General features: G+C 48.6%; 1 protein-coding gene across 1 annotated transcript; it reads right to left on the bottom strand.

The window, feature by feature from the left end:
- Positions 1-6,481: 6,481 nt before the first annotated feature.
- LOC143837254 (interferon-inducible GTPase 5-like) lies at positions 6,482-10,619 on the bottom strand. Its single transcript, XM_077336866.1, has 2 exons — positions 10,383-10,619; positions 6,482-9,056 (listed from the first exon to the last, which is right to left on the bottom strand). The coding sequence occupies exon 2, from the start codon at positions 9,035-9,037 to the stop codon at positions 7,883-7,885; it is 1,155 nt and encodes a 384-aa protein (XP_077192981.1). The 5' UTR covers positions 9,038-9,056; positions 10,383-10,619; the 3' UTR covers positions 6,482-7,882.
- Between the last annotated feature and the right edge of the window lie 3,213 nt (positions 10,620-13,832).

Here is a 13,832-nt window from a genome sequence, read left to right as displayed (position 1 = left end):
CCAGCGGCTTTCCTGCAGCCGGTGTGAAATGTCAACGGCGTCGCGCGGCCACCTCTAGCGAAAAACAACCTTGTTTGGCAGCCTCGGAGAGTCTGCAGCTGGTCTGTTGGCACCGCTTGGATTTCTATTTCAGATCCGAATCCTCATCGCATTCATTTGCTGTTAGGTTCAGGTGGGTCCCCCTGTTGGAACAGTAGAATCTAGTTTTGATGTGATGCGAATATAGCATAATGCCAGGTACTATAGAGCAGGCGTAGTCAACCTGTGGTTCTCCAGATGTCCATGGACTACAATTCCCATGAGCCCCTGCCAGGAAATGCTGGCAGGGACTCCTGGGAACTGTAGTCCATGGACATCTGGAGGACCACAGGTTGACTAGCCCTGCTATATAGTAATACCAGGAAATATAAGCGAGAAGCAAATTAATGCAGGAGTCATGCAGTATTGAGAAAATATACTGAGATGTTATATATATAGGCTACACATTTTTATTTTAAAAGAAAACCAGAATTTCTATTCGCTACTTAAATGGAACATAGGGTAAGTTGCTGTGACTGGTCATTTCATTTATGGCTGTTGTGCAGAATTTGGCTATCTGCTTGCATAGAGTAGCACATTCTGCTGGATTTTCCTGTGTGGAACACAATAATCTTCTTCTAAAGTGCACTGAAAGTACATTATCCAGTGTATGCAGAATGGGTCCTAGTTTTTTCTTGGTCAATATTGCCTATTACATCCCTGAGCAGAAGAAATTCTGTATTAGAGCAAGGTGCCTCATAAAGAGAACATCTAAAAAAGACATGCTCTAGTGCAGAGGTGGCTAAATGACAACTCGCCACATGCATGTGGACTACAATTCCCATGAGCCCCTGCCAGCAAAGGAAGGGGCTCATGGGAATTGTAGTCCACAGGCATGTGGAGAACCACTGTTTGGCCCCCACTGCACTAGCGACTCCAGCTCCCCGTGCCACAAGGCAGAGCCTCTCAGCTCTTGGGATTTTCTTAAAGTGCCCTGCTGGCAGATGGGAGGAGGTTGCCCCTTGCTAGCTTGCTAGCTTTGGCTTGCAGAACAAAGTTTTATTCCAGAGGTCTCTTTAAGTCCAACGAAGTCTTTTTCTGGACAGAGGCTTTTGGGTGCATGGTCTCCTTACATGTAGACTCCTTGAATAAAACTTTGTTGGTCCTTGGTAGCTCCGGGCGGGCAGAAGCGATCCTTAGAGCACCCCACGCCCCGTATTGCACCAAAGCCTCCTCCACTTCTCGGGAGGCGGTATGATGAACGACACAAGGCAGGAGTCTGGTGAAAGAAGCCTGAAGATCAGAAGGCACTTCTTTATTTTATATCTCCTCGTTAGCCAGTACAGACAAAGAAAAAAAAGACACTTGCAAGCCCCTGTGTTCTAACGGGATTGGAATTTCTAGCTGCCGTGCCATATATGGCAACTCTAAGAAAACTGTGAGGTGATTGGAAAAAGTTTGGTGCAAAGGTTTGGTGCACTAGGGAGGGCTAGAGGCAGAGGTAGATCATGGGGGGTGGGGTTTGCCAACACCTACGTAGCGTGGTTTGTCAACACTTACGTAACCCAGTCTCTACATCCTTCCCTTCCTCTCCCCACAACAGACACCCTGTAAGTTCGGTGGAGCTTAGAGAACTTCTAACAGGATTGCTGAGTCAGAACAGCACTATCAGGAATGTGATGAGCCCAAGGTCATCCAGCTGGCTGCATGTGGAGGAGTGGGAAATCACACCCAGCTCACCAGATTAAAAGCTACCACTCTTAACCACCACACCACAACCCACCACCCTGTGCCATGTTTGTTTTCCTCCCTGAAGACAAGGTGGAATACACTTATCATAAATGTGAATTTACATTTAAATAATTAAAGAGTGATTTAGGATGGGAAAAGAAAAATCAATGTAATATGTGCTCCTCCATGAGGTTCTTTCTTGTAGAGCAGTGGTCCCCAACCTGCGGGCCACGGCCCAGTGCCCGGCCGCAAAGGCCATTGTGCCGGGCCGCGGCTCCCTCTCCTCCCCCCCCCGCAGTAAAAAACTTCCCAGGCCGCAAGCTTGCGGCCCAGGAAGCTTCTTACTGCGGGAGGGTGGGGAGAGGGAATCAGGGCCGGGCCGCACATCACGCATGCGCGGCCTGTGCGGGCGCGGCCCGCAGGCGCGGCCCGATGCCCTGCCGGTCCCCAGCCTCAGAAAGGTTGGGGACCAGTGTTGTAGAGCCTCTTCCATGCCAGCAGGCAATCTGTGCTTCTCATCGGATGGCCTTTACCATCCCAGGCAGGCGGGAGATAAGTGAATTGGTGAAAAGCATCTTTCAGAAACAAAGCTGAAAAGACGCTTAAAGCACCCAAGAGGCAGTTCACCATGCAGAGCAAAATCAGTTTTGCGGAGTAAATTCACTCTTCTGTGCAGAAATCAGAAAAACAACGATGTATTTAGTGAGTTTTCATCAGCTTATCCATCATGCAGAAGAGGCCCTGGTTGGGGATCCGTGACCCAGATCCTCACATTTGTGCTGGAGTCAACTGTCCTCCCTTCTCATGCCCTGTGGAAATCCCTAAGCTCAGGAAATTTCTTTTGTTCTCTCTTGAGAGATGAATGCCCAGATTTTCTTCACAGTGCTGTTTTCCTGTGGAAGAATAATTCTTTCAGCAGTGGCCATGGAAGCAATGGCATAAGGATTTTCTCTGAGCTATGTAAACTACCTTGAATGTTATCCTCCTTCCCATGAGGATCATGGGGAAATAGGGTTACCTACTGGATGGGGGATACGCTTCTAGGTAATACTGTGTGTGAACGAGACCTTGGGATACTTGTGGATTGTAAACTAAACATGAGCAGGCAGTGTGATGCGGCCGTAAAAAAGGCAAATGCCATTCTGGGCTGTATCAACAGAGGCATCACATCGAAATCACAAGATGTCATAGTCCCATTGTATACGGCACTGGTCAGACCACACCTGGAGTACTGTGTGCAGTTCTGGAGGCCTCACTTCAAGAAGGACGTAGATAAAATTGAAAGGGTACAGAGGAGAGCGACGAAGATGATCTGGGGCCAAGGGACCAAGCCCTATGAAGATAGGTTGAGGGACTTGGGAATGTTCAGCCTGGAGAAAAGGAGGTTGAGAGGGGACATGATAGCCCTCTTTAAGTATTTGAAAGGTGGTCACTTGGAGGAGGGCAGGATGCCGTTTCTGTTGGCTACAGAGGAGAGGACACACAGTAATGGGTTTAAACTACAAGTATAATGATATAGGCTAGATATCAGGAAAAAATTTTCACAGTCAGAGTAGTTCAGCAGTGGAATAGGCTGCCTAAGGAGGTGGTGAGCTCCCCCTCACTGGCAGTCTTCAAGCAAAGGTTGGATACACACTTTTCTTGGATGCTTTAGGATGCTTAGGGCTAATCCTGCGTTGAGCAGGGGGTTGGACTAGATGGCCTGTATGGCCCCTTCCAACTCTATGATTCTATGATTCTAGGGTTCTTTTCCTCCCAAGTGTGCCTGGGAGCAAAGGAGGATAACCACCTTGTGGCTGACTCCGCCTCTTCTGGCAGCCATTCTGTGGTTGGCTCCACCTCTTCCCACAGCCAATTTGTGTTTCCATTCACTATCCCATGTCACAATCCCAAAGGTGCCCACAAGCTCAAAAAAGGCTGGGGACCCCAGTTTAGACATGGGAAATGCGAGATAAAACCCAAGGATGGGATGCAGAGAGTGCAGGCAAACATGGCAGTGATGGGTATAACCGGACAAACGAACAAAAATAAATGTGATACAACTAAGTTTATTGTTTATGGCCAAATACAGTGAATCACAAGTACAAACATCAACATTAAAACAATCTAAAACATTAGGTAAAGGTAAAGGTAAAGGTATACCCTGTGCAAACACCGGGTCATGTCTGACCCTTGGGGTGACGCCCTCCAGCGTTTTCATGGCAGACTCAATACGGGGTGGTTTGCCAGTGCCTTCCCCAGTCATTACCATTTACCCCCCAGCAAGCTGGGTACTCATTTACCAACCTCGGAAGGATGGAAGGCTGAGTCAACCTTGAACCGGCTGCTAGGATTGAACTCCCAGCCTCATGGGCAAAGCTTTCAGATGGCTGCCTTACCACTCTGCGCCACAAGAGGTTCTCTCTCATTAGAATAATCTAGCCCAAAGAGGACTATTCAAATAAATGTATTGCCCTCTTACCATTCTCCCTCCCCTCCTTACAATCTGTCTTAAAAAATACCTGGGGTGATTGCGCTACAAAGCTGTTTCTAACAAAAAAAAATTCTCCCGACAGTCTGACTCTCAGAGGGTATGTGGAATACATACCTGTTCTGGGGCTACTTGGTCATGGCCCACTCCCTCCCTTGCAAACACGCATACACAGAGAGAGAGACTCTCTTCCCCCGATTCCTGTTCCCTTCGCCCCATTCCTGTTGGTTTCCCAACCTCGTCCTTGGTTCCTCTTGGCAAACAAACACACACATACACAGACTCCCTTCCCTTCCTGTTTCCCCTCTTACCTGTTGGTTTCCCAACCTCCCCCTGCCTTCCATGCAAGAAAACCCAAACAAACACACACTCTCTCTCTTTCCTTCTCCCCTTCCTCTTCCTCTTCCTGTTTACCTTCACCTTGGGCCTCCACCAGTGCTGCTGTGGCCTCCGACATTGCCTCGGTCTCCGCTGGTGGCATAGGAGCTAGCTAGGCCCCTGGGGGTGATGCAGCTGCTGACAAGGCCTTGGGGGCAGGCAGCCACTGCCACGGCTCCCACGGGTGGCACAACAGCTGGCAGGATGCTGCCAGCCTCCTCAGCTGCTTCAGCCTCCTCAACATCTTATGCCAGGGGTAGTCAACCTGCGGTCCTCCAGATGTTCATGGATTACAATTCCCATGACCCTCTGTCAGTGTTTGCTGGCAGGAGCTCATGGAAATTGTAGTCCACGAACATCTGGAGGGCCACAGGTTGACTACCCCTGTCTTATGCCATGCTCCATGGGCAGGACTATGGATGTTATGTCCACATTCGTATTCGTTTGAGGAGGCATGCCAGAATATGTTCCACATCAAAAATAGTGGCAGTCTTCCAGGTTGCACCACAGCAGCGTTGTAACGCAATACCCCACTTGAAAAAAACTACACACATACTCAGTATACTTGGGGGGGAGTGATTGAGGGCACAGAATGGTGGAACTAAGGGATGCGACAAAAAGAAAGGTGCAAGCAGGCACCAATGGGGGGCGGATTTGAAAAAAGGGAGCAAAGCATGATGGGAGGCTGCCTCTGTCAGGCTCAGATGCGGAAAGCATATCATGAATTTCAGCCTGGGAAACTTGGGGAGTTCTGCTCCGTATTTACCAGAAGATAGTTGCAGAGAGCGGCTGTGTCGGCTTGCAACTAGATTTCAGCCCAGCAGAGCCCGAGAGATGAAAAAGCTTTTCACAGTCTGAGATTTAAAGATATCCGACAAAGGGAATTTTGAAAAACTTCTTGGTCTCTGAGGTGCTGCTGGACTCGAATCTAACTGGGGTTGCCACCTGTGATTTGGGAAATACCTGGAGTCTTTCGGGGTGGAGCTGGGGGCAGGTGGGACGAGAAGCAGTGAGGAAACTCAATGGAGTCTAAGACTACAAAGCAACGTTTTTCTCCTGGGGAACTGATTTCTGTCGCCTGGAGATGAGCTGCAAAACCAGGGGGTCTCCAGGTCCCAAATCTAGCTGTATTTCAAGAGAGAAATGATGGCTGGAGGCCAGGCCTGCCCTCACTATGCCCATGATTTTGGTAGGCACACAGAAAGTTGTTTCCTTGTTTCACCATTGTCCCTCCGTGAGTGCTAAGCCCAGGACCATAGCGGGGGGGGGGGGAGGAAATGAGTACATGGCTGATCAGCCAACATTATATTTCTCTGCTTACTTCAACACCTGATGGGAGGCTGCCTCTGTGAGACTCAGATGTGGAAAGCATATCATGAATTTCAGCCTGGGAAACTTGGGGAGGAAAGCCCAAAAGCGGAAAGCCTAAATTTGGTTCTGGGCTGTATAAAGAGAAGCCAAGAGAACATTTAGTGTGGAAGGTCCTCTGGAACAGAAGGCAGCAGCGCTTGGGAGGAGCATCCAGCTAGCAAAGCTGTTTGAAATCATATTGACGTGAGGGCTATTCTGAGATTATGGGGGAGATATTAACCAGGTAGGAGGCTCTGGCACGGTCCCTTTTATTCAGTTTTCACAGTGGGGAGAATTTAGACTGAGAAACTGTGTGCTGAAGCTTCACATTTCTTCTCTGAGTGTACTGGAAATGTTTCTGTGTATGTATGTGTTGATTTTGGTTTTACCTTATCTGATGATGTATTTTTATCTAGCTCTGCTGGCCCCAACATGGGTGCAAAGATGGGATATAAATCTTGTTAATAAAAATAAATGAATGAACCCTTGCCTTGACAAAAACAACCTACTGTTACTGCAAAGGTGACCCAAATCTCATTGGAAGAAGTCTTTTATTTGTATTATCTCTTGTAAAGTCAAAAGGCATACTACAATCAGAAAGGGGAAAAGAAAGCTGCTACAAATGTTACCAATAAAACTGAGAAATAAAGTCATGCCTAGGTTTCAAAACATTTTCACATGTTTCTGGTTTTCTTCACATCATTTAACAAAAATTCATGGGGGATGTTTTAATATCCATAGTTCTCTCATTATTTTTTCTAAATAAGTAATTATTTATGATCATATGATTGGGGGAGCTATTTGCATACTGTGGGCATTCAGAAGTTGGAAGGGGCAAACTGGGCCATGGAGGGTCTTTTCTTTCTAGTTGCAATAGCTTTCAACAGCAGGTGAAGGATATTTCTTTTATATTGCTCATCCCACCCTGAAATTAAATCCCAAATTCTAGATTTCACTGACTCACACCATTATTAGAAAATCCAGAACACAATTATGTAAAAAAAGAGAAACTGTACAAATATATTATCTGCTTGCATAATTTATATGGGTCACAGAAATAAGTTTTTCTTGGCATCAAGTTGGGATTGGAAAGTTAGCAAATCATTTATGAGGACTTTGACCCTGAGTGTTTTTTATCATGTGGACTAGATACTTGGGTTTTGTTTTAAACAGATGTAGAATTCTGTGCCTGCCAACTCTCAGGAGTTTGCTAAATCTCAGTACCAATTCCCCACCCCAGATGAATCTGGGAGAGAGAAGACTCCCTCGAGTCTGTTGCTGACACAGCAAACAATTTTATTAAGAATAATCATTCTTGATGGGAGCCTGAGAGTTCTCAAATTTCTCTCCCAAGCTGGCACACTGAACAGATACACAATTCCTTGTTATTTTATTTCACCATTAAGAATTGAGAATAGATTTAAGATAGCAAGCCGATGTTGACTCGATACATTTTACAGATTTTATATTCCTTCCTACCCCCTTTTAAATCTTTTCTTTCCCTCTGATCTCTTAACACCATTCCCCCCATCAAGGTTTGTGTCAGGGTCTCTCCCTGAGTAGATGGTTTATGCCTTGTTTTCCTTTTCTCTCTGCTAGGAACGTGGATGTCCTCTAAGCAGAAGGGAGAATCTATATTAGGGTTCAAAGGAGGGAATATTTTTCAAAACAACAGTAAAAGTCTTCGGTCTCCCAGATTGATCTTGGAGAAAAGGGGGGCTGTGCTGGGTTTTAGCCAACTTTCTGACACTAGTAACTGTTTAAATCAATTCTAAATTTAATTTTACCTACTGTTATTGTATATTTTATATCTTTGTACACCACGCGGAGCCAGCTTGCAAAGACGGCATCAACAACCCAGGCTCCTTCTTCCTGGACCTGATTGCAATTTCACCGAATGCCCCGTGATTGCATCTGTCTCTAGATCAGCGTCCTCTAGACTGATGTCCTCTCTTTGCTTTCTAGAGCTCTGTCAAGGACATTTTTGGTGTCATTGCTCACATTTGTTAGGAATCTACGCAGCATGTAGTGGGTGGTGAAAAATGAACAGCCTCCTGACAACAAGGAGCCAGCAAAGGGGAAGCGATTCCACAAACAGTATTCTACGATCATCAGAATGGCTCCCATGAGGTCAGGAAGCTTCCAGAGCAACACGGGCACCAGCTTTCTGGATGTCATCACTTCTTGAAGTGTCGCCACCGGCTTCCCGACATCCCTCGCCAACACGGTGAGCGACAGGTCATCCAGGCCAAAGACTCTGTAGCACTGCGAGCGGAACTTCACAAAGGAGAACATTGCGATGACGAAGGAGAAACCTGGCACAGGCAGAAAACCCAAAAGCCCTGAGTAGAGGACATAGAGCCAAATCTTGTCCTTCATCATGACCTTCTTCCTCTCTAAGACAGGCTCACAGAGGGAAGGCAGCCTGGAAATGAACGCTTGCCTCTTCAGCCACAAGAGGTCGCTCTTCAGCTTCTCCCACAGGAGGGGGAAATCAAACCTCTGGGAGTCCCAGTTGGACACCAAGAAGACTTGAGGGCCAATCACACTTTCGTCCTGCAAGCACGCCATGCAGTTCTCCCTGATGCGTTGGAGGACCTTCTCTTCATCATAGCCAGAGGGCTGCCGTCTCTGAGATGCCTCCACGTCGAGATCTGTTTTGGCCCACACGAAATAGAATCTCTTGCCCATTGTCTGGATCTCATGGACCAGATCGGCGTGGATGGTCCGGAAGCGCTGGTAGCCGACAATGATAAAGAAGTCAAAGCGGTTCAGATCCACCCAATCAGTGTGGGAGACGAAAGAATCTTCCCGCCCAGGTAGGTCCCAGAGGGTGACCTGTGGGAGTGTTGGATGTGGGTAATCCTTGGCCTTTGTAGTCGTCATTTGGATGCCAGTCTCAGCGGCACCCGGTTCACCAGAGCGTTTGCCCAGCATGCTGTTGACGAAGGAGGATTTCCCCGAGCCTGGCTCACCCACCACGGCGACACTGAGCGGCACATCGGTGAAAAACTGCAGCGGTTTTGCCTGCACTATGGAGATGGCATCCGACAGCTTCCCCTGATGAATAGCGACCTGAAATTCTTCCATAGTCTTAAATCCGGATGTTCTGCAGTGAAAAGAAAGAGGGATGTTTCGGCTTCCCTGAGTCCTAATTCCATTTTAAAAATATAGAGACAAGTATCCAAAGATAGAAATACAGGTTAAGAAGTACAAACTGTTTCCACATAGAAGTGCCAAAACATATTTCGGCTAAAAGCCTTCCTCAGTAGTTAATTTCAAACTGAGCACTGCATAAACTAAAACATAAAGATATATAAAAAACTCATCATGTACAGATTGGACAAAAAACTCATAAAATGCAATGCAAATATCATACTCAGATGTTTAACCATGGAATAAGGTTATTTATTGACCCCATAATGCAATCTAGGCAAATAATTCAGCTGTGCGATATTTCATATGGCCATGGATCTGTTTCAGCCTGATCTGCAATGGTCAAAATTATAATGGAGTGCTCAGGTATGCTCTGAACAGACCAAAAAAGACCCCAGTTCCAGGTCTGGCTAGATCCCAGAGGAGTTAATTAGCCAAGAAGAGAAAGGAGCTGCTTTGGTGTGAGGCTTGTGCAATGCTACCTCCTTGGGTTGCCAACTGGCCTGGAGAGAAACAAAAAACGTCTGCAACTCCAATGGGGACTCCAGGGCATGCCATTCAACGACCAAGGACAAGGGTTTTGTTTGTTTGACGTCTGCCACCTTGGGACCCTGACCGGGTAGAAACGGGGCACAAAAACGTTTCTAATAAATGGAGGGATTTAATACCGTGCCTCAACTGACCGTTTTCAAACTTTTTATTCGTGGAAGGGTAGTAAAAGGGAGGGGGGCATATTTCTCCCGGCCTGTTGGCTACCTGCCAATTCAGATCCCTCTAGGGAAGCCCCAGTCCGGGCTTTCCTGTCTAAAATACCGCCGGACTGTGGGAACCGCCCTTCTTTCTTTCTTTCGGCCCACCTCCCTATCTCCCTCGGCCGCGCTTGCAGCCACTTGGACGGGAATCGGGTCCCCTTGGCAGCCACGGGCGCATCGACGGGCGGGCATAAGCGATCCCTAGACTAGAGCACCCCACGCCCCGTACTGCACCGAAGCCCCCTCCCCGCAAACACACACAGAAGTCACCCAAAGTCCTGCAACAAGTTGAGCCGCAGCCGCCGACCCGCGGGGCAAGGAAAGCGGCGGCTGGCCAGCCTTCGATCGCCCAGCCCCTTCGGGATCCCCCTGTTCAGGTCGGCAAAGGCGACACGGACCTGCCCTAAAACCAAACCGGAGGTCCTTATTTCTCAGCCCCCCTCCCCAGTGGGCGTCTGGTGCCCAACGGGCTTGAAGCGCCGCCGCTGCTGCTCCGCGCAGCCCGGCGAGGACACCCGGCGCCTTACCTGTCTCCCCAGGTGAGCGACTGCGGGCTGGCCTCTCCGTTCCCGAGGCTTGCCTTCCTCCCGTTCCTCGCCGGCTCTTCCCCTCCTCCTCCGATCTTCAGCCTCCGCGCTGCCCTCCCGCCGCCTTCGGAAAGAGAAATCGGTTCGGCTCCGCCTCTGCGGAGAGCCACCAGGGGGCGCGAAAACGCCGGACAGATCTTGATCCCCCCCCCCCCCCCGGGCTCGGCAGTGGCCGGATCTGGTCACCGGATCGGACCGAGGAGGCTGGACAACACAACAGATTCCTGCAGTAGAGGGGGGGGGGGCGCATTCCGGAATTTTCCAATGTGGATTTGACGTAACGAAAGCGAAACCGCTGGGCTTCGAGCCCCTTGCGGGGAAATGGGCTGATTGAACGCCCCAGCGGCTTTCCTGCAGCCGGTGTGAAATGTCAACGGCGTCGCGCGGCCGCCTCTAGCGAAAAACAACCTTGTTTGGCAGCCTCGGAGAGTCTGCAGCTGGTCTGTTGGCACCGCTTGGATTTCTATTTCAGATCCGAATCCTCATCGCATTCATTTGCTGTTAGGTTCAGGTGGGTCCCCCTGTTGGAACAGTAGAATCTAGTTTTGATGTGATGCGAATATAGCATAATGCCAGGTACTATAGAGCAGGCGTAGTCAACCTGTGGTTCTCCAGATGTCCATGGACTACAATTCCCATGACCCCCTGCCAGGAAATGCTGGCAGGGGCTCCTGGGAACTGTAGTCCATGGACATCTGGAGGACCACAGGTTGACTAGCCCTGCTATATAGTAATACCAGGAAATATAAGTGAGAAGCAAATTAATGCAGGAGTCATGCAGTATTGAGAAAATATACTGAGATGTTATATATATAGGCTACACATTTTTATTTTAAAAGAAAACCAGAATTTCTATTCGCTACTTAAATGGAACATAGGGTAAGTTGCTGTGACTGGTCATTTCATTTATGGCTGTTGTGCAGAATTTGGCTATCTGCTTGCATAGAGTAGCACATTCTGCTGGATTTTCCTGTGTGGAACACAATAATCTTCTTCCAAAGTGCACTGAAAGTACATTATCCAGTGTATGCAGAATGGGTCCTAGTTTTTTCTTGGTCAATATTGCCCATTACATCCCTGAGCAGAAGAAATTCTGTATTAGAGCAAGGTGCCTCATAAAGAGAACATCTAAAAAAGACATGCTCTAGTGCAGAGGTGGCTAAATGACAACTCGCCACATGCCTGTGGACTACAATTCCCATGAGCCCCTGCCAGCAAAGGAAGGGGCTCATGGGAATTGTAGTCCACAGGCATGTGGAGAACCACTGTTTGGCCCCCACTGCGCTAGCGACTCCAGCTCCCCCTGCCACAAGGCAGAGCCTCTCAGCTCTTGGGATTTTCTTAAAGTGCCCTGCTGGCAGATGGGAGGAGGTTGCCCCTTGCTAGCTTGCTAGCTTTGGCTTGCAGAACAAAGTTTTATTCCAACGAAGTCTTTTTCTGGACAGAGGCTTTTGGGTGCATGGTCTCCTTACATGTAGACTCCTTGAATAAAACTTTGTTGGTCCTTGGTAGCTCCGGGCGGGCAGAAGCGATCCTTAGAGCACCCCACGCCCCGTATTGCACCAAAGCCTCCTCCACTTCTCGGGAGGCGGTATGATGAACGACACAAGGCAGGAGTCTGGTGAAAGAAGCCTGAAGATCAGAAGACACTTCTTTATTTTATATCTCCTCGTTAGCCAGTACAGACAAAGAAAAAAAAAAAACACTTGCAAGCCCCTGTGTTCTAACGGGATTGGAATTTCTAGCTGCCGTGCCATATATGGCAACTCTAAGAAAACTGTGAGGTGATTGGAAAAAGTTTGGTGCAAAGGTTTGGTGCACTAGGGAGGGCTAGAGGCAGAGGTAGATCATGGGGGGTGTGGTTTGCCAACACTTACGTAGCGTGGTTTGCTAACACTTACGTAACCCAGTCTCTACATCCTTCCCTTCCTCTCCCCACAACAGACACCCTGTAAGGTCGGTGGAGTGTAGAGAACTTGTAACAGGATTGCTGAGTCAGAACAGCACTATCAGGAATGTGATGAGCCCAAGGTCATCCAGCTGGCTGCATGTGGAGGAGTGGGAAATCACACCCAGCTCACCAGATTAAAAGCTACCACTCTTAACCACCACACCACAACCCACCACCCTGTGCCATGTTTGTTTTCCTCCCTGAAGACAAGGTGGAATACACTTATCATAAATGTGAATTTACATTTAAATAATTAAAGAGTGATTTAGGATGGGAAAAGAAAAATCAGTGTAATATGTGCTCCTCCATGAGGTTCTTTCTTGTAGAGCAGTGGTCCCCAACCTGCGGGCCACGGCCCAGTGCCCGGCCGCAAAGGCCATGGCGCCGGGCCGCGGCTCCCTCTCCTCCCCCCCCCGCAGTAAAAAACTTCCCAGGCCGCAAGCTTGCGGCCCAGGAAGCTTCTTACTGCGGGAGGGTGGGGAGAGGGAATCAGGGCCGGGCCGCACATCACGCATGCGCGGCCTGTGCGGGCGCGGCCCGCAGGCGCGGCCCGATGCCCTGCCGGTCCCCAGCCTCAGAAAGGTTGGGGACCAGTGTTGTAGAGCCTCTTCCATGCCAGCAGGCAATCTGTGCTTCTCATCGGATGGCCTTTACCATCCCAGGCAGGCGGGAGATAAGTGAATTGGTGAAAAGCATCTTTCAGAAACAAAGCTGAAAAGACGCTTAAAGCACCCAAGAGGCAGTTCACCATGCAGAGCAAAATCAGTTTTGCGGAGTAAATTCACTCTTCTGTGCAGAAATCAGAAAAACAACGATGTATTTAGTGAGTTTTCATCAGCTTATCCATCATGCAGAAGAGGCCCTGGTTGGGGATCCGTGACCCAGATCCTCACATTTGTGCTGGAGTCAACTGTCCTCCCTTCTCATGCCCTGTGGAAATCCCTAAGCTCAGGAAATTTCTTTTGTTCTCTCTTGAGAGATGAATGCCCAGATTTTCTTCACAGTGCTGTTTTCCTGTGGAAGAATAATTCTTTCAGCAGTGGCCATGGAAGCAATGGCATAAGGATTTTCTCTGAGCTATGTAAACTACCTTGAATGTTATCCTCCTTCCCATGAGGATCATGGGGAAATAGGGTTACCTACTGGATGGGGGATACGCTTCTAGGTAATACTGTGTGTGAACGAGACCTTGGGATACTTGTGGATTGTAAACTAAACATGAGCAGGCAGTGTGATGCGGCCGTAAAAAAGGCAAATGCCATTCTGGGCTGTATCAACAGAGGCATCACATCGAAATCACAAGATGTCATAGTCCCATTGTATACGGCACTGGTCAGACCACACCTGGAGTACTGTGTGCAGTTCTGGAGGCCTCACTTCAAGAAGGACGTAGATAAAATCGAAAGGGTCCAGAGGAGAGCGACAAAGATGATCTGGGG

This window comes from Paroedura picta, chromosome 5 (genome assembly GCF_049243985.1).
Source record: "Paroedura picta isolate Pp20150507F chromosome 5, Ppicta_v3.0, whole genome shotgun sequence".
In the NCBI taxonomy this organism is placed as follows: Eukaryota; Metazoa; Chordata; class Lepidosauria; order Squamata; family Gekkonidae; genus Paroedura; species Paroedura picta.
Note: the sequence above shows the minus strand (reverse complement) of the source record. Positions and strands in the feature narration are given on the sequence as shown.

Bases quoted from the DNA above. Each gene is read 5' to 3' on its own strand.
- LOC143837254 (XM_077336866.1), bottom strand. From the start codon at position 9,037: ATGGAAGAATTTCAGGTCGCTATTCATCAGGGGAAGCTGTCGGATGCC.